The sequence below is a fragment of the Cucumis melo genome, chromosome 1 (genome assembly GCF_025177605.1).
Source record: "Cucumis melo cultivar AY chromosome 1, USDA_Cmelo_AY_1.0, whole genome shotgun sequence".
NCBI classification, from domain to species: domain Eukaryota; kingdom Viridiplantae; phylum Streptophyta; class Magnoliopsida; order Cucurbitales; family Cucurbitaceae; genus Cucumis; species Cucumis melo.
The window spans coordinates 4,275,550-4,296,286 of NC_066857.1; the positions used below are offsets into that span (position 1 = coordinate 4,275,550).

The 20,737-nt window shown below is 30.3% G+C and overlaps 2 protein-coding genes and 1 non-coding gene across 5 annotated transcripts; all 3 read right to left on the reverse strand.

Annotated features, from left to right (window-relative positions):
• Positions 1-1,754: 1,754 nt before the first annotated feature.
• LOC103500498 (probable E3 ubiquitin-protein ligase XERICO) lies at positions 1,755-4,499 on the reverse strand. The gene is made up of 4 exons (XM_051085593.1): positions 4,321-4,499; positions 3,052-3,634; positions 2,553-2,617; positions 1,755-2,411 (listed from the first exon to the last, which is right to left on the reverse strand). Exons 2-3 carry the CDS (start codon positions 3,510-3,512, stop codon positions 2,596-2,598), a joined length of 483 nt encoding a protein of 160 aa, XP_050941550.1. The 5' UTR covers positions 3,513-3,634; positions 4,321-4,499; the 3' UTR covers positions 1,755-2,411; positions 2,553-2,595.
• LOC103500499 (probable E3 ubiquitin-protein ligase XERICO) lies at positions 1,755-20,224 on the reverse strand. Of its 3 annotated transcripts, none has more exons than XM_051085584.1 (3): positions 20,058-20,224; positions 18,802-19,383; positions 1,755-2,617 (listed from the first exon to the last, which is right to left on the reverse strand). In XM_051085584.1, the coding sequence occupies exons 2-3, from the start codon at positions 19,260-19,262 to the stop codon at positions 2,596-2,598; spliced, it is 483 nt and encodes a 160-aa protein (XP_050941541.1). In that variant the 5' UTR covers positions 19,263-19,383; positions 20,058-20,224; the 3' UTR covers positions 1,755-2,595. The 3 variants fall into 3 exon arrangements, with proteins under 3 accessions (XP_050941541.1, XP_050941538.1, XP_008462033.1); XM_051085581.1 differs by lacking the exon at positions 1,755-2,617 and adding an exon at positions 17,195-17,441; XM_008463811.3 differs by lacking the exon at positions 1,755-2,617 and adding an exon at positions 17,639-18,054.
• On the reverse strand, positions 5,134-5,205 carry TRNAP-AGG (transfer RNA proline (anticodon AGG)). The gene has a single exon. It is a non-coding gene; the product is annotated as a tRNA-Pro (tRNA).
• Positions 20,225-20,737: the final 513 nt, after the last annotated feature.

Genomic DNA, 20,737 nt, shown 5'->3' on the forward strand with positions numbered 1-20,737 from the left:
TGTGATCACACTTGCATATTTAAAATAATAAGTAAGATACACTTGCATATTTTGTGTATAACCATAAAACTTTATTTATCGAAAATCTTCGTCGAAATGGTGGCGAAACTCGTAGAAAATCACCTACTCTGCCCGGTAGATTTACACAGAAAATGAAAGAACGATGTGTTCGGTAGATTTTTCGAATGAAGAAGACCATTGTTTAGAAGTTTCTTCAACAAGAGAAGTTTATCTGAAATTTGAATCAAGTTTTCTCGTTTCTATTCCCACTCTCAGTTTCCTTATGCGGTGGTCCACTTTCTTTATTTTATCTTTTTACTTTTTTAATATATTATTCATGTTGAAGGTGGGTAATTTGGTCATGGGCACTACATCGGTGTAAAATTAAAATCCATTAAAGAAAATTATGGTAACATTGGATAATAAAGCACCCTATTTAGGTTATAATAGTTAAAATTCTTCTTTTTTTTTTTTAATTTGATCCAAACCAAGATAGGATCATGACAGGCCAAATGGCCATAATAGGTGAATCATGATGGACCAAAATAGGTGGATAAAACTTTTGGACTCAACTATCTGTTAAGGACGAAGACATTGCATTTCCACAAGTGTCCTCTGAAACCTAACAATCACGCGGAAGATCCAATTATGTTATTAGATAACCAAGTTATCCTATAAATAATCTTAATTTTGAACTCTATAGCTTCCACTATTTTGCACTCTCAATTTAAGCATTTAAGCGTTTGTCATTCAAACAAATTCATTATTCCTATCAAGCAGAGGTGATTCTCAAGTATGTTTTTCGATGAGCAATAGTCAAAGGACAAATTAATTGAAGAGAATTTGGGGTTGTCCTTCATTGTCAAGACAAAAGTAGAGTCAAATCTTTTTATCTGTATTCTCCCAAATTAATTTTTCAAACATTGGGATTTTACTGTATGTTTTCCTTCTTCAGTACCTCCTTCCAACGCTAGTGAAAAACAAAATCTTATCTTTAACAATGGCCATTTATTGAATTAAGTATGCATAATCATCTCAACCTCATTCAAGCTACAAGTCACTATCTCCTTACAGGAGCAAAGCCCAATATAAAAAATTTGAGAGCTCGAATGTCGCTGCAAAAACCAGTGTTTGTCATTTTTGAGATCTTTTGGACTATTTGATTGATGGAGCTAAAAGAAATTGGGCCAAAAGATAGTTTGGCTTGGTTTTGCAGTATTAAGTTTTACAACTATGCAAACAAACTGTCTCTAGCATTTCACTATTCTTTCAACTCACGTTCTATTACTCTCCCTGCATCTCCTTTATTTTTTCTTCTTCCTCGTCTTCTTTTTGTAGATCTTTTCTCTGTATTTTGTTTCCGGCAATGACAACATTTACTTCTTTATGTTTTGTTATGATGGAAGCAATGTCACGAATTGATAAAGATGTCCCTTCCAACTTCACAACATACAACAATCGATAGGAATAGAGTTTTTTTTTCTCTTTCAAACATCAAACAAATTAGTGTAGAGGACGAGAGCAAGAAAGTAAGTTAAAACTAATTTAGAACAATGAGAAAAGAAAATAAAAAATCTTAAGAAAAAAGGTTGGGTGATGCAAGCTAAAGGTTAAAATATCTCTCTATATATTCATTTATAAATTTCTGGGTTGTATCAAGTTGTATGTCCAACTTGCAGGAGTGCCAAAATCTGATAGCTGTACAATCAACAAGCGCAAGATATTTAACAGAAGAACCAACAAAACAAGAATGCTAAGGAAAATTGAGATGATCTTTCTTTAGTTTATTCATCCTTAACTCTTCCTCTAACACATATGCAATGGACCATGTCAACATCTTGCTGTTGACTCTTGAATTACATCACTTTATATGAAAGAATAAAGGAAGACTGGTAGCAGACAGTTACAAAGGAAGATGGGGGATTATATGTTTTTTTTTTTTTTTAATTCAAGGACATGGTTGTGAACTTATCCTACTAAAGTAAGGTCGTAAGAGGGAGATATGTGTCGGTCAAGCTTGAGGGAGAAGTTGTCGAAAGCTATTATCAACCTGTTTAATTTTTTTCAAAACGTTAGTCTATACCCTCTCTCTCTCTCTTCATTTTGGAGTCCATTCTGGTTTTATCCTTTTGGTATTCGAGCATATGATCTCCAGAATCATGTTGACTATCTAATGGATTGAGCTGCTCGATTTCCATGGAGCAACTCTAATGTTCAGTTTCACGAAGATAAGCAAGGGAGAGAAGGCAGTTTTCAGCATCACAGCATATAGTAGAGGAAGATTTCACTTTGATTTTAGTAGGTTTAAGGAGGCTGAAAACTGCAAGAAACGTCCAATAGGAAAGACTTGGTATCTGAACCGTGCCTTGTCCTAGCTACAGTCCATTAGCAACCAAGTAGGGGTACCACTCCTGTTCAGTAAATGAATACAAGCATGGGGTTTTTTAACAAAAATATGAAGATGACTATTACCAACTCAAGTCAAGTTAAGCGTAGTGAGGATGGAGGAAAAGGACAACAATAGAAAGACTAAGTGAAGTACTTCTCGAAACCTCTCTTTTCTGAAGCCTGACGTGAGAACTTTTCGATAAATGATCATAATGCTTTAGCAAATATCCTGCTCGATAGACAAACAGTATTCGACATCAGAAAACTTACAAGATATAGCATATAAATTGTCAACAAGATTTGAGCAATCCCCAACACATCAACTAAAACAATAATTTCAGGAAATTGAAACTCCACACTGTCAACCCCAATATCAAACAAACAGAAGCTGAAAAACTTTGTAGCATACTCAGAGAATTCCATATACAAAGAAAGTGAAGTAATAGTACATTAACTCAAAGCTAGAGGCACAAGCCAGAAGCATAGAACTTCATAAACATGTATTTACAGTGACAAAACTTTGGTCTCTAAGACCAGTCAGACACATCAAACTTCAAATGTCATAGACATACAGGACGAGGTAGGATATGCACTCACGATTATCTTTAAGAGTATGCTGTACATGAGTTTCCCCCTAACTAGATTTCTAGCACAAACACTTACCAAAAGCAAGATTTCTCTTCTTCAGACATTAGAGGAGTTCTGCAAAGAGGGCATGTGATGTTCCAGTAGTCCAGCCACTTCTCCAAGCATTCGGTGTGAAAAAGATGGCCACAAGATAAGTGATTTATCGCCGATTCAGGTTCAAATTGAGTTAAACAGACAGAGCAGTCATGTTCACGACAATCTGAGCTCTTTACTTTATCAAATCTAATCCTTGGATATCGATTTCGAAACATCTCAAGGTAATTCCAAGAAGAGCCAAAATTGGAATCTCCCAACTCTGAGGAGTTCTCAAAGGAATCTGTTGATGAGACTACAGATGATGGCCATGAGAGACGGATTCCTACCATGTGAAGGATTAAACGAACAATGCATTTGAGCATGGAAATGGATAGTGCAGTGTTTACAAGAATCACGTTCAGAACTCCTTCAGACGGAGCTGGGAGACTGGAGAGACCCATCGTGTTTAAAGCAGACTTCACAAACTCAGTCGGTACAGCAGGAATAAAATTAGCAGATTGATCAGAAATACACAATGATTCAGAGGTTGTAATTTGCAAGCAAGCCTTTCTTCACAACAGAGCTGAAACAAAAGTAAGCAAACAACTAAGAACCTCTCGCTTTTTCTCTTTTGTTTTTTTTTTTTTTTTTTGATGAACCATGTAATAAATACTAAAGTAAACTGAAGTTCATGAATAAATCGTCAGGAAAGAAAATGAACTAAAAAATGAACTAAGCAACTAAATAATGAAATTTCCATAACCAATAGGAGATCAGGAGCAAAAATTGAGGAAAAACAGACGGGAGTTCATTTAGTTCTATTAAAGTATATGAAATGACAATTTATCACATGAATCATGATCCACCTGCCATTCAAGAATAGATTTCTGTAAAAGTAAACCCTATGGCTAAAGATCCAATTACAAAATCTTCCACCAGGCACATAGAGAAATTTCAACAGTCTAAAAACCCAAGAACAACAAATCCTCATAACATTCCACAAAACACTCTTGAGGGATTAAGACCACCCAAATTTCAGTGAAAATGGAAAACCCTCCTCCATCCTCAAACATGATAAAGAACAATAATCCACTGATGGTCAAAGTAAGTTCAGTCTACCAGTGAAAAAGAAGAGAATTTTAAGAAACTGAAATGCTCAAAGAATCGTTTCCTTTACCAAATTCAGAAAGTAAACAAAACCCATTGGAGGAAAGCGAACATTTGTTTCGGAAAGGAAATGAACACGAGAAGGGATTAACGAAAACTTACTTCAATTGCTTTTAGTACTCGAGAACAGAGATAGTAGGATCGAAAAGGGAAAAAATTGAAGAAAAGCAGTGGAGTTGTGGAGAAGGTAAAGATTGAAGAAGATTGATGATCAGTTCATCTTGATTCGACTAATTCACTGTCCTTTTGGCTAGTTATATAGGCGATCGGAGGAACCTCATCGCACTCAACTCACGTGCTTCCACCGTTCTTTTCATTTCTATTAATAAAATGAAAACTCTAATTTTATGAAAATGTTTAAATTGAAAAATAATAAACAACAATATTAAAAAAGATTTATATATTTAATTGTTGGTTTCGGTAACCATTTTATTTAATTTTTTTATTTTATTTTTGAACAATAAGTCACTGATTAATTCTTTTCTTCATTTGTTCTTTATATTCCGCCAATAATTAAAAATTAAAAAAACTTTTAAAATGATTTTTTTATTTTTAAATTTAGCCACAAATTTGATCATTATATTTCATAAAAGTACAAATTATTATAAGACGAGGGGAGAACCAAGCTTAATTTTCATTAATAATAATATAATAACTAAAAAACGAAAGAGTTACCAAATTGATAAGTAAATATTTTATGTCCAAAGATCAAAATATTTTATTGGCATACAAAAATAATAAAATGTTGACTAGTGTGACATCCTCGTAGTATAAAAGGATGTTTTCGTGGTATAAAAGGATGTTTTAAATAATAGTAATAATTGAACACACTTAAATTTGATAATATTATTAACGAAATGATATTGTAGTTAAAAATTTAAAAGAGGTAAGAAAGGAAAAAGTAACAAGAAAAATGGGGCATTCCGAGAATTGAACTCGGGACCTCTCGCACCCTAAGCGAGAATCATACCACTAGACCAAATGCCCACTTCCGTGCATGCAAATTAAACTTTATTATTTATAAATTATAAAATGTCTTAAACAACTAATTAAATTTTCAAGATATGAAAAATCACATTTATACAGTGTAATCTTATTTTGTTCGAGTACTCATTTACTAAAAAAAATGCTATTTAGTGAAATTAAAAATTTATGTTTCGTGGTTCTTTTTATTACAATCATAGGAAGAAATGAGAGATCGAGACAATAATTTCAAAGAGAAAAATTACAAAATCTACTACTCTCGAACTGAACTAACCATGTTAACGATGTTATTGAATACATATTAATTGGTCGAATATATACTAAATACATTGATAATTAAAAACATTTGGTCTAGATTATTGCACAAAGTTTGACAAATTTAGTTTGCGTTTGGATCATCTATAGATTTTTTTTTCTTTAATAATACGTTTTCTTTTAAACACTTTCTTTTTAAATGAGTTTAAAATTTGAACACTTACATTTTTGGTTTTAGATCTTTTATAAGTGTACATAATTTTTGTTTAAAAACTTATTTTTTCAAAATTTGGTTCAAATTGTTTTCTTCAAAATGAATTATTTTTCAATCTCTTTTTCAAAAATGCATTTGAAGGTTACAGAACACCTCAAATTTATGAATGAAACAACACACAAAGTTGTAGCTAAAAACATGGCATGAGGCGTACCCTAAGAGGTCCAAATGAGATCTTAATCAAGTCTAAGAAATTAAAAAAAGAAAAAAAAGAATCCGACCACTTATCACGATTGCCTCTTCGGTTCCAATCAGCCATTATTTTACGACAACTTGTTTAATTTTCTCGAAGACCTCTGACACTTTCCTCCTCTCTAGTAAGCCCTACCTCGTTTTCCTAAAGAACTCCAAAATGAACTGGAAACAAACCAGTAATTCATCATAGGTTTCTGAAGGTGCTACATCAACCCAACTCTATAAATCAATAAATCTTTTGACCCACTAAAAAGAAAGGGAAAAAAATCATTATTGACACTCATTTCAACACAAAGAAAGGCACAAAACACATACAACTTTTTTGAATAGAAGGTTTTGAATACATGTTATATTGGTCAATACTAACTAGTTAAAATTGTGCGACATGTACTTTTTTTTAAGTTGGATGTTCGAACCTTCTTAACTCTGTTTGTTGTATAAGTAAAAAATTATACATATCATTATTATCTCAAAATTTCAATCAGTGAGTTGTTGACAACATAGTACAAATGTTATATTATTTAAATATAGTTGATGAATCAACATATACTATATATATTGCGCATGACGTTAGATAAATTGACTATTATAATCTCAAGACTCAACATTACTAATACACAAATATATTCAATACAATTGCACACCCGACATATTGAGTTAAGAATGTAGGAGCATTTTAAAAAATAGCAAAATATTGAAATTATTTACAAAATATAGCAAAATTTATCGATTATTTACGATTTTTTTGTTATATTTTGTAAATAGTTTCAATATTTTGCTATACAAAATAATTTCGCAAGAATATTATATTTATGAACGATATATTACCATTAAAGTTAATTAATTTCACTTAATGACACATTTGGTTGCATGTGTTTGGATTGATTTTTGAAGTGTTTATTTTTTAAAATAATTTATTTTAAGATAAGTTGAAGTGTTTGACATTTGTTTAAAATAATTTTAAAAAAAGATTATAAAATAAATCATTTTAGAGAAAACACATAATATTTTTTTAAAAAATAGGGTCCGAGGAAAAAATAGGGTAGTTTGGACGAAGTCAATGTACGACATGTGGACCCCACATTTTTTTTCATTATATAAATATATATTAATTTAGAATTTGAAATTTGGAAATTGAAAATTTAAAATTTAGAAAGATATTTAACAAGAAAAGATATTTTTGAAAACTGAAATTTGAAGAGGTACGGGGTCCACGTGCCAACTAGCAAAGTCGTATATCCGGTACATGTACACGAATTTGTCCAAACTACCATACTTTTGTCAATATTCTTTCTTCTAATCTATTTTTGACATTACTTTAAAAAAAATATATTATTTAAAAAAAAGATTCAAAAACACATGTAACCAAATTTTAGAACAAATGTTTATTTGGTGTTTAGTAAGTAATTCCTCCAAAAAATCTATTTTTCTTCATCTATTTATTTATTCCTTTTGCCTATCTATTTTTCACTTTGTCGTTTTTGTTTTTTTATATATATTTTGAATATTTTTTCAATGTGTATTCATATACATTTAAATATAAAGATTTGCAAATGTTCTTTTTTCAGCCAAATCTACTTTGCTTTAACATATGTGAAAAAAAATCATGAAGATGTTAATGAAAAAAATGATCGAATTGCACACATTTTTATCTAGTTGATATTATATTGTCTTGAAAAAAATTACTGATCTTATTTATATTTTGTTGTTGGAAATCAATTATTTTTTTATGGTTATGTATTTACATTTCAAGATATTTGTACTTCTAAGGTTTAATTGTAAAAAAAATAATACGAAAAAAATAAAATTAATGTTTAGTTTCAAGTAACTAAAAGATTAATAATTTCAAGATAACGTGCGATTAATTTTAAAATGTATTTTCAGAAAAAGATTCAAAATGTGTATATTTATTTATGAAATTAGTTCATAATGTTTATTGGTGTTTTATGGTAATTTGACCCAAGTATAAACATTGTTAATATAAAACAAACCAAACACAATTTTGCATATAAACATTTATAAAGAGACCAAACCAAACGTATAAGTGTTTAGATTTAAACTCGTTTTATTAAAAAAAAGGTTTTTTAAAAGTATTTTTAGAAAAATATTTTTTCATAGGTAAACCAAACGCACCCTAAAATTTCTGCAAAAACTTGTTTTGAGAAAATCTCCATTTACTCGGAGGAAGAGAAAATGTGTACAAGGTATCACTTCTCACTTCCATATATTATAATAAATATTGGAATATTTAGTTTTATGATGTTTAAGTTAAAGAGAAATAGTCTAAATTTACTTATAACATTACTTTTTTGCTCATAGTCGCTTTTAGTTTAATTCTCAAGAATATAGTTACATTTTGATGAACAGATGTGCACGTACACCCTAAAATATTCTTATCAAACGTGGATTTAAATTCTAGTTGTGCCTATTTATTTCTTTAAAAAATGTACCTCAAGTACAATTTAATATAACTCATACTAAAACAACTTTTATCCCATCTTATTATAACCCACAAGTTATAATAATAATCAATCCAATGTCACAACACACTACCATATAATGTTAAAGTGGACATAGTTCAATTTAGTGTATAAAATGTCAACATCGACATAGTTTAACAAACTTTTTTCATTCATCCGTATTAACAAACAAATCTATGGTTCAAATCTTTCAATTTAATTATACGAGTCCAGACAAAAACAGAAGCTTTATCCAGACAAGCCAATAAAAACGGTGAAAATGTTAAAATATCAGCTCAAATATGGGCTTTGAACTAATGCAAACGGACACGTGTGGGTTCCAAATCGGCAAAATTCTAGGCCCACCTGGCAAAAAAAATCAGCAGGGACTAAAATGTGGCGGCTCCACACGGATTACGTGTACATATCGGAAGACGTGTTGTACTATGATATGGCCACGTAAATTCCCGCGTAATTATTCTTAAACCCCACATATATAACAGCGTTACACATATGCTAAGTGGCTAATCTCCACGTGTCAGTCTATGATTGTGCCGTCATAGGATATCGTGGTCCCTCGATGTAGCATAACAGAGGCCGCCGTAGAAGGATTGACAGGTGGCAAACGCATTTAATGGTATCCCCCCAATTAGTATTGTACTATGAAGTTATTGTGTGACATAGACATACATAAATTGTCCTGTCCTAATTTTCTTTTTTTTTTTTTTTTTTACCTTTCTTTTTTGTAAATTTCATCATTTTTTTTAATAGAACCAGTTTTTTTGTAAGTTTTTTTTTTTTTTTAATTGATTCATTCAACGGTATTGTTTGATTTTAAAGATGATAGAACAAGTCAAAAGCGTTTGTAGATTGAGTTGAAAAACATTTTAGATTTAATCAAATTATTTAAGTTTTAAAAATTTTCAACTATTTAACAAATTAATTGATCAAAAAGTAAACACAAAGTTTAACGAGGTGTTTGCAAAAATAGTATTTTTTTTTATAATAGAACTTATGTCATTATATTTTAAGTAATAAATTTAAAAACGGATAGCTTTTTGATAGTTTTTCGATAACCATTTAATATTATTAATTACTTGTTATATTTGTCATATTTGCAATATGCAAAAAAGAAGTGCTATGAGTTGTTTTTTGTGATATGATGCAATTTTCCAATTTCCATTTAATTATTTTCATATATTGAATTAAAATTACCATTAGATTTAAATTTAAATTATATGTTTTATTTTAAATGTAAGAATTATTTTTAGGATTTTTTAGATTATAATTTATTGAAAAAAGGCGTTGAATTAAATTAAAACATATAATTGTATCGTATTTTAAAAATTAAGAAAAAATACTTCTAAAATTAATAATAAATTTGTTCTAGTACATGTTATTTTTCAGGTGAACTTATTCATCTGAATTCATGGGCTTTTATTTAGTTGAACTTATCTCAATCCAAATGAGTTGATAATTCAATCTAAATTGTACGGGATTGGATCCAATCTGATCGATAAAAATTTTTTGTCCTTTGATTTTGTTGAACAGTCATAATATATTTTACACGTTTTTGTTTGAGCATGAAGACTATTACATGTGTATCAAATTAAGAGTTCTTACATGTATATCATTATCACAAAATATCAAATTAAATGTTGACAATTATATATGTATCGCAACATTCACAAGCAGTAATTGAGGTAACCAACTTTATAATTTGCTATTGATTTTTTTACCGTTCATTTAAATTTGAAATTCATATCAACAGAAAAACGATAATATTTTGATATATTTATAAATATTTTCAGATGTTTTTTTATTTAAAATAATTTTTTTCTACTACATTGGAAAAGAGAAATATAAATTAGTTCTACTAAACTATTTAAAAGTTTTTAATTTAGCCTATATAGCGTACTTTTAGCGTTTTAACTACACTTCTTTCTATAATTTTTCCAAGTATAGTAAAAGAAACATTTAAAAATATGGTAAAATTTGTTATGGATACCATAAAAGAACGAAGATTATTTTGCAAAATGTAGCAAATTTTTTTTAATAGACTAAAGAAAGTTTGATGATTTTTTTTATATATTTTGTAAATAATTTTAATATTTTGTTGTTTTTGAAAATGTTCCAACAATTTTTTTCTTCAATTATATATTTATATAGGCATCTATCGTTTTAGTGATACATACCATATATATCTGTCTTAATTTATCATTGTTTATGAGTAATTCACACGTCAAGATTGAATTATCTTGAAACTAAACTCAAAAGAAAAAGAAAAAACATTTTATGAAATTCTCTAATTTATTGTTCTTTACTCACACATTAAGTATTGTACTATGAGAGAGCCCACTCTCTCAACTTACATTCAAAATTCAATAACATAAATGGAATGAGTGAAAGTTTCTTTCTTTTTCTTTTAATAAAATTAATAAATATTTGAACACAAGTTACCAATTTAAAAGGTTTTACATAATTGAAACCAACACATATACTTATCCCAACATTTTAAATAGTTGTATTATATGTTTAGTAATTAAAATTTTAGGTTTTTGTATCAAGTAAAGTTTTAAACCTTATAATAACTACATTTTAATTCAGTAAATATAAGTTGGATTTTTTTAACTTTAAAGTTTATCATGCTAAATAGGTGTTTGGGATCGAAACACTTTTAACACCACTAAACCTTAAAATGATAGATAAATTTAAATCGCGTCACTAAACTTTTAATTTTATATTTAGTAAATAATTGAACATTTAATTTAAAGTTTATTATGTCAAACAAACTTTGAAAAGCTTAATGTCCCGAAAATAAAATTTGAATTTAATATAGACAAATATTTTATTTTACGAAGGACAAAACACTAAAAACCAAAGCAACCATGAGAAAAAACAGAAGTTAAAAAGATATGTTTATAAACTTAACAGAATCTCTAAGTAAAAGTTTAAACACAAACTGGTTTAAATTAATGTGTCGTATGTAAAATTGTCGGTCAGATACCATAATATTAATTATGGATAGGAATGAAGTAATTTGTCGATATATGAAAAATATTAGAGAGAGAGAGAGAGAGAGAGAGAGAGAGAGAGAGAGAGAGAGAGAGGAGGTGGAAGATGGGGGAAATTAAATGAGGACAAGTTGGGCCAGCCGGAAAAACGGCCCAAAAGGGATCCAGTGAACCAATGCGTTGGGAAAGGCCCAAACGCAGCCTTAGGGAAGTGGAATCACGTGGGTTTCACGTGTCAGCTTCTTTTTAATTTGTCATGTGATGACAAGTTGGGTTTTGTCATTTACCCCAATGTGATTTCTTATAATCGTTTGGAAAACTATATATGTGTTTCATTCCGTACGTTTTGTCCTCTTTTAGTATCCTGTGATAAATTGTTTCTAATGTAAAAAAGAAGATGATACCCATAAATTTGTCACTTACTAAGTCTTTTTTTTTTTTTGTTCACTCTATGTCTTTTATTTGTTGTTAAATTGTTACATAATTGTAATAACAATTATCAAAGGATTATAAATTATATTTAGGTCATTGTTTTTATTTTGACCCTAAAGGGATCATCTATACACAATTTCATTATCTCACGATTGTTTTCTATATACAAAAGAAAAACAAGGCAAAAAGATCATTTATTTTTAATTTTTTAAGCCCATTTGAAAGGTTAGAAGATAGAAGACATAGAATATATATATATATATATAGATCCCATTTTGATCCTAAATTTTGAATTTTGGTCTCAAACGTGAAAGAGTCAGAAGCTTTAAGGCTTAAAACCTATCATTTCAATAGGGACTATCATTTCAATAGGATAAAGGTGAATTAAACGAAGCATTAGGAAGATAAGATAAAAACTGTATGGACCATGTATACAACATATCTCATGAATGTCGATAATCATTATTTATAATTTTAAACACTCGAGTGTAAATGGGTTGGGAGATATTCTCAATCCAATCCATATTTTTGAGTTGGTTGAGTTGACAACCTGAACATTCCGAATTAACTTTCCAACCCAACCCGTAAAATATAGATTAAGTTTGGTTGAATTGTCAGTTGTATTATTAATATTTTTTTTTCTAAATTTTAATATTTGTAAATAAAAATCATAAAAAATAAATCAAATATGTTTCGCATCAAGTTAAGGAAAAAAAAAAAAACTCTGAACTCATAATTTTTTTTTACTTTTATTAAATAGATATATATTAATAATATACATATACATTATTAATAATATATAACTTTTATTAATTCGGGTTGGGTTGTGTTGACCTGAATTTTTCAACTCTCTAACTCGAGACTCAACCCAACCCGAAAAAAATCAGAACCTTCAACCTAACCCAACCCACATTTTACACTAACTCAACTCAACCCTTACAATATGGATTGGGTAGTTCGGGTTGTTGGGTTACTCGTATTATTCTTATACTCCTAATGTAATCTAACAATATTTTTATATAATTCAAATGTTATAAGAGGTATATCGATCATTAATATTTTTTTATATAATGATTATGGAGAAGAGGATTTAACTTCAATATCTAGAAGTAAAGCACATTCCGATATCAAAAAAGGCAAAGATGTGGTTTGTACTGCGGTTTGGAGTGATTGCATGAAATTAGTCCAAAAAGTTCACAATGGTTTCGTTTCAACTTTCAAAATACCAAAAATTATATCCTTATTTTAAAAACGTCAAATTATACAAAAATATTCGTACTTTGTCTTAAAAATATCGGATCAATTGAAAAATTAAGATACTAGAAAAAGGTAAAAAGGGTATCTTTAAAATTAGGGTAGGTCTCTAAATTATATTTTATTATAGAAAATTAGGGTAGTTCTTTAAATTAACATATTCTTCTTACAAAATTAAATTACATATTAAATTATATTTTATTATAAAAATTTCGGCTTAATTTTTGTTTTAGATATTAATTTTAAAAAACAATTTCAGATATTACTAGAGAGATTATAAATGACAAAATAATTTTCTATATTTTATAGATATTTTGTTTTATTTTTGCTATATTAAAAAAAAAACTAAATTCAAACGATATTTAAGTAAATTATGGTAAACATGTTTTTTATTTTTAAAAAATTAATATACAATGTTTTATAAATTGAAAAATTGAAAATATACAATTATTTAATATTGTGCTAATTATAGGATTCTTTAATGTAGTGGTCCTTTTGCTGTATATGAAAATACACCTAAACATTTAAGATTGAGAAAATGTAACCATTTAGCTATATGGTTTTTTAAATTAAGAACATAATCAAATACTCTATTTATTTTTTTAGTTTGTATATGCATTTCATACCTACATGAAAAGAAGTACACCATTGATGTGTAACCATCACCCTCTAAATAGTCACGTTATATTTGCATCAATTGGTGTTCATCAAACGCATACTCTCAAAGATTGCATCCCAACGTTTGGACATATTCTACACATTACTTTGATTTTAAAATATATAAATATCTCTGTGATAAAAGATTACAAAGGTGACTGTTGAACAAGTAATTTTGGCCAATTAAATCGCACTGGGTAGTCAAGTTTTCTCGTATCCAACCTTGTTCAAATGAAAAATTGGGTCAAAAGAAATAATGAGCCAAAGCCTAAGCTACCATGCAAATGGGCCAATTCAAGCCCAACAAGCAAATAAGTCCAAGCCCACCTAAAGGCCATGAAAATTCTCTATAAACAGAGACCCTCCCTTGAGGATCTTTGGTTGAAGAAAGAATGGAAGCTCTGAAGAATTGAAGACAAATTCCAAAAAACTCTTAAGACATGTAAGTTTTTATCAACTACGAGACCATCGGCTTCGGAAAGATTGAAGACTTGGAAATCAAACTTTCCTAGAATTTCAGGAGATCGAAGTTCGAATTGACTTGCAACTACAACTTTATGAAAATCAAAGATCAAAAAGCTCTAAGTTTTTATTTGTATTCGAGAGAAAACATCAAACGAATAAATATTAGAGATTGTATCAACGACATCATATAAATCAATGTCCAAAGTTTAATTCTACGAATTACATTTCTCTTGATATCTTGTGTGAACATCAATCACAACTATTTTCTTTTTGAATGGACACCTATATTATATAGATGCCTATTTTTGTCAGCAAAGTGTAACATAAGAATTTACTAAAAATAAAAGGACAAAAATATAGAAAAATTATCTCCTTACCACACTTTTCAAATGTAAAATAGAATATAGTAAAATAAATACATAAATATGAATTTTAACAAATCAATGTAAATACTTTGTTATTATAATGCCCTGAAAATGCCAGAAAATCATATCCAAATTTATTGATTATTTGTTTTTCTACCGAGAATCAAATGAAAATGAAAAAAAAAATCATCAAAAAATATAATCAAATAAAAATTATTAAATAACTGTTGATGTATGATGTATGATGATGAACTACTCTCTCAAGTACTAACATTACCAAAATTTTGAAGTCATGAGATGTTAAAGATCAATTGGTTCCATCTTGTAGCGTCAACTGACTCCAATTAAAAATCTTCTAATAAATTGTTGCTGCTCGAATCTCTTCAATTGAGTGCACTTCATCTTGAATGTGAAAATACAATGTTAACTGTAGTTTCTTGGAACATGTGATTGGTCCCAGATGCAACACAAGGTCATCTTGGTTCAAATCATCTTTTCCCCTTTTGAAAGATTCGTCCTTGGAACAAGCTCGATATCTGCATCAAAAGGAGTTAAGCCAGTATCATTAATAGTAGCACTCACACCATATTGACTTTAGCTTTAAGATCAATCTAGTAGGCATTCACACCATATTTACCTTAGCTTTAAGATCAATCTAGTAGGCATTGTCATTGATTTTTTTTATCACTTGAAAAGGTCAATTGTCTTTTGGGTTTAACTTCGAATCTTTTTGACGTGGAAATCGTTCCTTTCAAAGGTGGACGCAAACCATATCTCCCTCTTTAAATTTCATGGGGCTTCAATGTTGGTCGACCTTGTTTGCTACCTTGGCATTTTGCTTCTCAATTCTTTCTTTAACCTCTTTATGGAGCTCTCGAATGGTGGTGGTCTTCTCATTACCTTGAAAATTCACCACATCGTTAGAAGAAAAAGACAACAAGTCAATAGGTGTTAAAAGATTAAAACCATACACAATCTCAAACGATGAACAATCGATGATACTATGAATCACACTGTTGTATGCAAACCCATTAAATGGTAGAAAATCCTCCCAAGCTTTCGTAATATTATCTAGTAGAGCCCTAAGCATGGAAACCATCTTCCTATTGACTGACTCGGTTTGTCCACGAGTTTGAGGATGACACATAATGGAGTAGATTATCACTTTGTACCAAGTTTTCTCTAAAATACTTTCCAAAAATGACTTAGGAATTTCACATTTCTATCACTAACAATGCTTCTAGGAATGCAATGAAACCGATGAAATATTCATACCCTTGTCGTGCTTTGACGTTCATAGGTTTGCAAAGGTCTGTACGCACGTACGAGTTCTAGGGGTTCTTTGACTCTAAAAACTTTTTCAATAAAAGATCATTTGGTCAATTTCCCTTCAAGACAAAACTCACATGGAGCTAAACAGATGTCTTCTAATTGATTTAGATGTACACTATTCATCAATCTCTTAAAATTTAATTAAGTTTCCTATTTACTATAAAATATATAAAAAATCTAAACCATGTAATCAAATCAAATAACAAACCTAAATCCAATTAATATATCTAAATTAAAAAAATATAGCTAATTCAAATAATTTTCACTACAAAATAATAAAATCAAATAACCTACCTAAATTAAATTATTCAAATAATTTTTACAACAAAATAATATAATCAAATAACAAACCTAATCCGATTTAACTAAATAAACATACTTTGTGACAAAAAAATTGTAAGAACAATGGAGGATTTGGGGAAAGCCAAACGCAGCACAAAAAAATTAATTTAACAAAAATATAATAAAATCAAATAACAAACATAAATTAAATTATTTTAACAATAAAATCGTATACCGACTTCGATATAGTTAAATAAATATACCTTATAACAAAAATCCAAAAGCAAAAATATTGACAAGAGGAGCATTTTTTTTTGGGTGAAAGATGGAACGAGTGGGCCTTTTTTGGTGAGAGGAACGGAAGGATGGGTGATTTTTGGTTAAGGATGGAAGTGAGAGAAATTTGTTGAAGGATGGAAGCAGAGAAGTGAGATCGAGAGAAGGAAGTTTGAAAGTTTTTTTTCTTTTTCCAATGAAGGCAGAATGAGCGCCTTTTGGTACATAATTTTACTGTATGAAGAACAAATGTCTGCAAAAGCATGTGAACGAAGTTGTGTACTCGGTACATGACTTTGCCGCTACGCAACAAATTTGGTTGTTGATTACCATTTGTTAGACGCTTGTATCGGAGTTGTATATTGAATACAAGACTCCAGTCAGATGTGAATCAAGTCCATGACTCCAGTCCTTTTTCGACCGAAGACATAGACCCGATTCACGATTTAGCAAAGTGCTGTACTTTCACACCTACTCTATTATTGTCAATATTTTTTAAAATCACATTATTTAAAAAAAAATGGTAATATTAAGTTATACAACTATGCAAACTGTTATTTCAACTCTCGTCTATTACTCTCCCTACATCTCCTTTATTGTCTTCTTCCCCGTCTTCGTTTTGTAGATCTTTTCTCTGTATTTTGTTTGCGGCAATGACAATTGTTATTTATATTTTGTTATGATGGAAGTAATGTCATGAATTGACAAAGATGCCTCTTCCTCCGCTAACAATTGATAGGAATAGAGTTCTTTTCTTTTCTTTCAAACATCAAACAAGTAAGTGTAGAGGACAAGAGCAAGAAAGTAAGCTAAAGCTAATTTAGAACAACTAGAAAAGAAGATAAAAAATCTTAAGAAAAAAGGCTGGGTGATGCAAGCTAAAGGTTAAAAAATCTCTCTATATATTCATTTATAAATTTCTACGTTGTATCGAGTTGGATGTTCAACTTGCAGGAGTGCCAAAATCTGATAGCCGTACCTGACAATCAACGAGCGCAAGATATTTAACAAAAGAACCAACAAAACAAGAATGCTAGGGCAAATTGGAATGGTCTTTCTTTAGTTTATTTATCCCTAACGCTTCCTCTAACAGATATTCATTTGACCGTGTCAACATCCTTGAATTACATTACTTTACATGGAAAAATAAAGGAAGACTGGTTGGTAGCAGACAGCTTCAAAGGAAGATGGGCATATATGTTTCATTTTAAATTCAAGGACATGGTTGTACAACATATAGAACTTATCCTATTAAAGTAAGGTCGTAAGAGGGAGATATGTGTAGGTCAAGCTTGAGGGAGAAGTTCTCCAAAGCTATTATCAACCTGTTTAATTTATTTCAAAACGTTAATCTATACTCTCTCACTCTCTTCATTTTGGAGTCCATCCTGGTTCTACCCTTTTGGTATTCGAGCATATGATCTTCAGAATCACGTTGACTATCTCTTTGATGGAGCTGCTTGATTTCCATGGAGCAACTCTAACGTTCAGTTTCACAAAGATAAGTGAGGGAGAGAGGCAGTTTTCAGCAACACAGCATAGAGTAGAGGAGGCTTTCACTTTGATTTTAGTAGGTTTAAGGAGGCTGAAAACTGCAAGAAACGTCAAATAGGAAAGACTTAGTATTTGATCCGTGCCTTGTTCTAACTACAGTCCGTTAGCGACCAAGTAGTGGTACCATTCCTTCTGTTCAGTAAAGGAATACAAGCAGGGGGGTTTTAACAGAAATATGAAGATGACTATTACCGACTCAAGTCAACTTAAGCGTAGCGAGAAAGGAGGAAAAGGACAAGTATCGAAGGACTAAGTGAAGTACTTTTCAAAACTTATCTTTTCTGAAGACTAACGTGAGAACTTTTCGATATATGATCATAATGCTCTAGTAAATATCTTGCTTGATAGACAAACAGTATTCGACATCAAAAAACTTACAACATATAGCATATAAGTTGTCACCAAGATTTGAGCAATTCCCAACACATCAATTAAAACAATAATGTCAGGAAATTGATTTCCACACTGTCAACCCAAATATCACACAGACAGAAGCTGGAAAACTTTGTAGCATACTCGGGGAATTCCATATATAAAGAAAGTGAAGTAATAGTGCATTACCTCAAAGCTAAAGTGAATGAACTCAAAGCTAAAGGCACAAGCCAGAAGCATAGAACTTCATAAACATGTATTTACAGTGACAAAACTTTGGTCTCTAAGACCAGTCAGACACATCAAACTTCAAATGTCATGACGGAGGTAGGATATGTGCTCACGATTATCTTTAAGAGTATGCTGTACATGAGTTTTCCCCTAACTAGATTTCTAGCATGCTAAACACTCACCAAAAGCAAGATTTCTCTTCTTCAGACATTAGAGGAGTTCTGCAAAGAGGGCATGTGATGTTCCAGTAGTCCAGCCACTTCTCCAAGCATTCTGTGTGAAAAAGATGGCCACAAGATAAGTGATTTATCACCGATTCAGGTTCAAATTGAGTTAAACAGACCGAGCAGTCATGTTCACGACGTTCTGAACTCTGTACTTTATCAAATCTAATCCTTGGATATCGGTTTCGAAACATGTCAAGGTAATTCCAAGAAGAGCCAAAAATGGGATCTCCCAACTCTGAGGAACTTTCAAAGGAATCTGTTGAAGGGACTACAGATGATGGCCATGAGAGACGGATTCCTACCATGTGAAGGATTAAACGAACAATGCATTTGAACAAGGAAATAGATAGAGCAGTGTTTACAAGAATCACGTTCAGAACTCCTTCAGACGGAGCTGGGAGACTGGAGAGACCCATCGTGTTTAAAGCAAACTTCACAAACTCAGTCGGTACAGCCGGAATAAAATTAGTAGATTGATCAGAATACACAATGATTTAGAGGTTGTAATTTGCAAGCAAGCCTTTCTTCACCACAGAGCTGAAACAAAAGTAAACAAAGAACTAAGAACCTCTTGCTTTTTCTCCTTTTTTTTTTTTTGATGAACCATGTAATAAATAACTGAAGCAAACAGTTCATGAATATTTCGTCAGGAAAGAAAATGAACTAAAAAATGAACTAAGCAACTAATTAATGAAATTTCCATAACCGATAGAGATCAGGAGCAAAAATTGAGGAAAAACAGACGGGAGTTCATTTAATTCCATTATAGTATATGAAACGACAATTTATCACATGAATCATGATCCACCTACCATTCAAGAATAGATTTCTGTAAAAGTAAACCCTATAGCTAAAGATCCAATTACAAAATCTTCCACCAGGCACATAAAGAAATTTCAACAGTCTAAAAACCCAAGAACAACAAATCCTCATAACATTCCACAAAACACTCTTGAGGGATTAAAACCACCCAAATTTTAGTGAAAATGGAAAACCCTCCTCCGTCCTCAAACATGCTAAAGAACAATAATCCACTGAAGGTCAAAGTAAGTTCAGTCTACCAGTGAAAAAGAAGAGAATTTTAAGAAACTGAAATGCTCAAAGAATCGTTTCCTTTACCAAATTCAGAAAGTAAACAAAACCCATTAGAGGAAAGCGAACATTTCTTACAGAAAGGAAATGAACACGAAAAGGGATTAACGAAAACTTACTTCAATTGCTTTTAGGACTCGAGAACAGAGAAAGTAGGATCGAAAAGGGAAAAAATTGAAGAAAAGTAGTGGAGTTGTAGAGAAGGTAAAGATTGAAGAAGATTGATGATCAGTTCAACTCGATTCGACCAATTCACTGTCCTTTTGGCTGCTTATATAGGCGATCGGAGGAACCTCGTCGCACTCAACTCACGTGCTTCCACCGTTCTTTTTATTTCTATTAATGAAAAGAAAACTCTAATTTTATGAAAATGTGTGTTCATAAATTGGAAAATAATAGACCATAATATTAAAAAAGATTTTTATATTTAACTTATTGATTTAGTAGCCATTTTAATTTTTGTTTTTGTTTTTTCGAAAAATAAGTTTATAAACCACTGCTTTCACTTCCAGTTTTTTTTTCATTTGTTATCTATATTTTACCGATAACTTTAAAAAACAAGTCAAAAATAATAAACACAACTTTAAAAAAGTTACATTTATTTTTTAAATTTAGTTAAAAATTTAATCATTATACTTCATAAAAATGTAAATCATTATAAAACAAGGAAAAGAACGAAACTTAATTTTCATTAATAAATAATAATATAATAAATAAAAAACGAAAGAGTTATATTGCCATAAATTAATAGGTAAACATTTTGTGTCAACTAAAGCAAATGTCAAAATATTTTATTGGC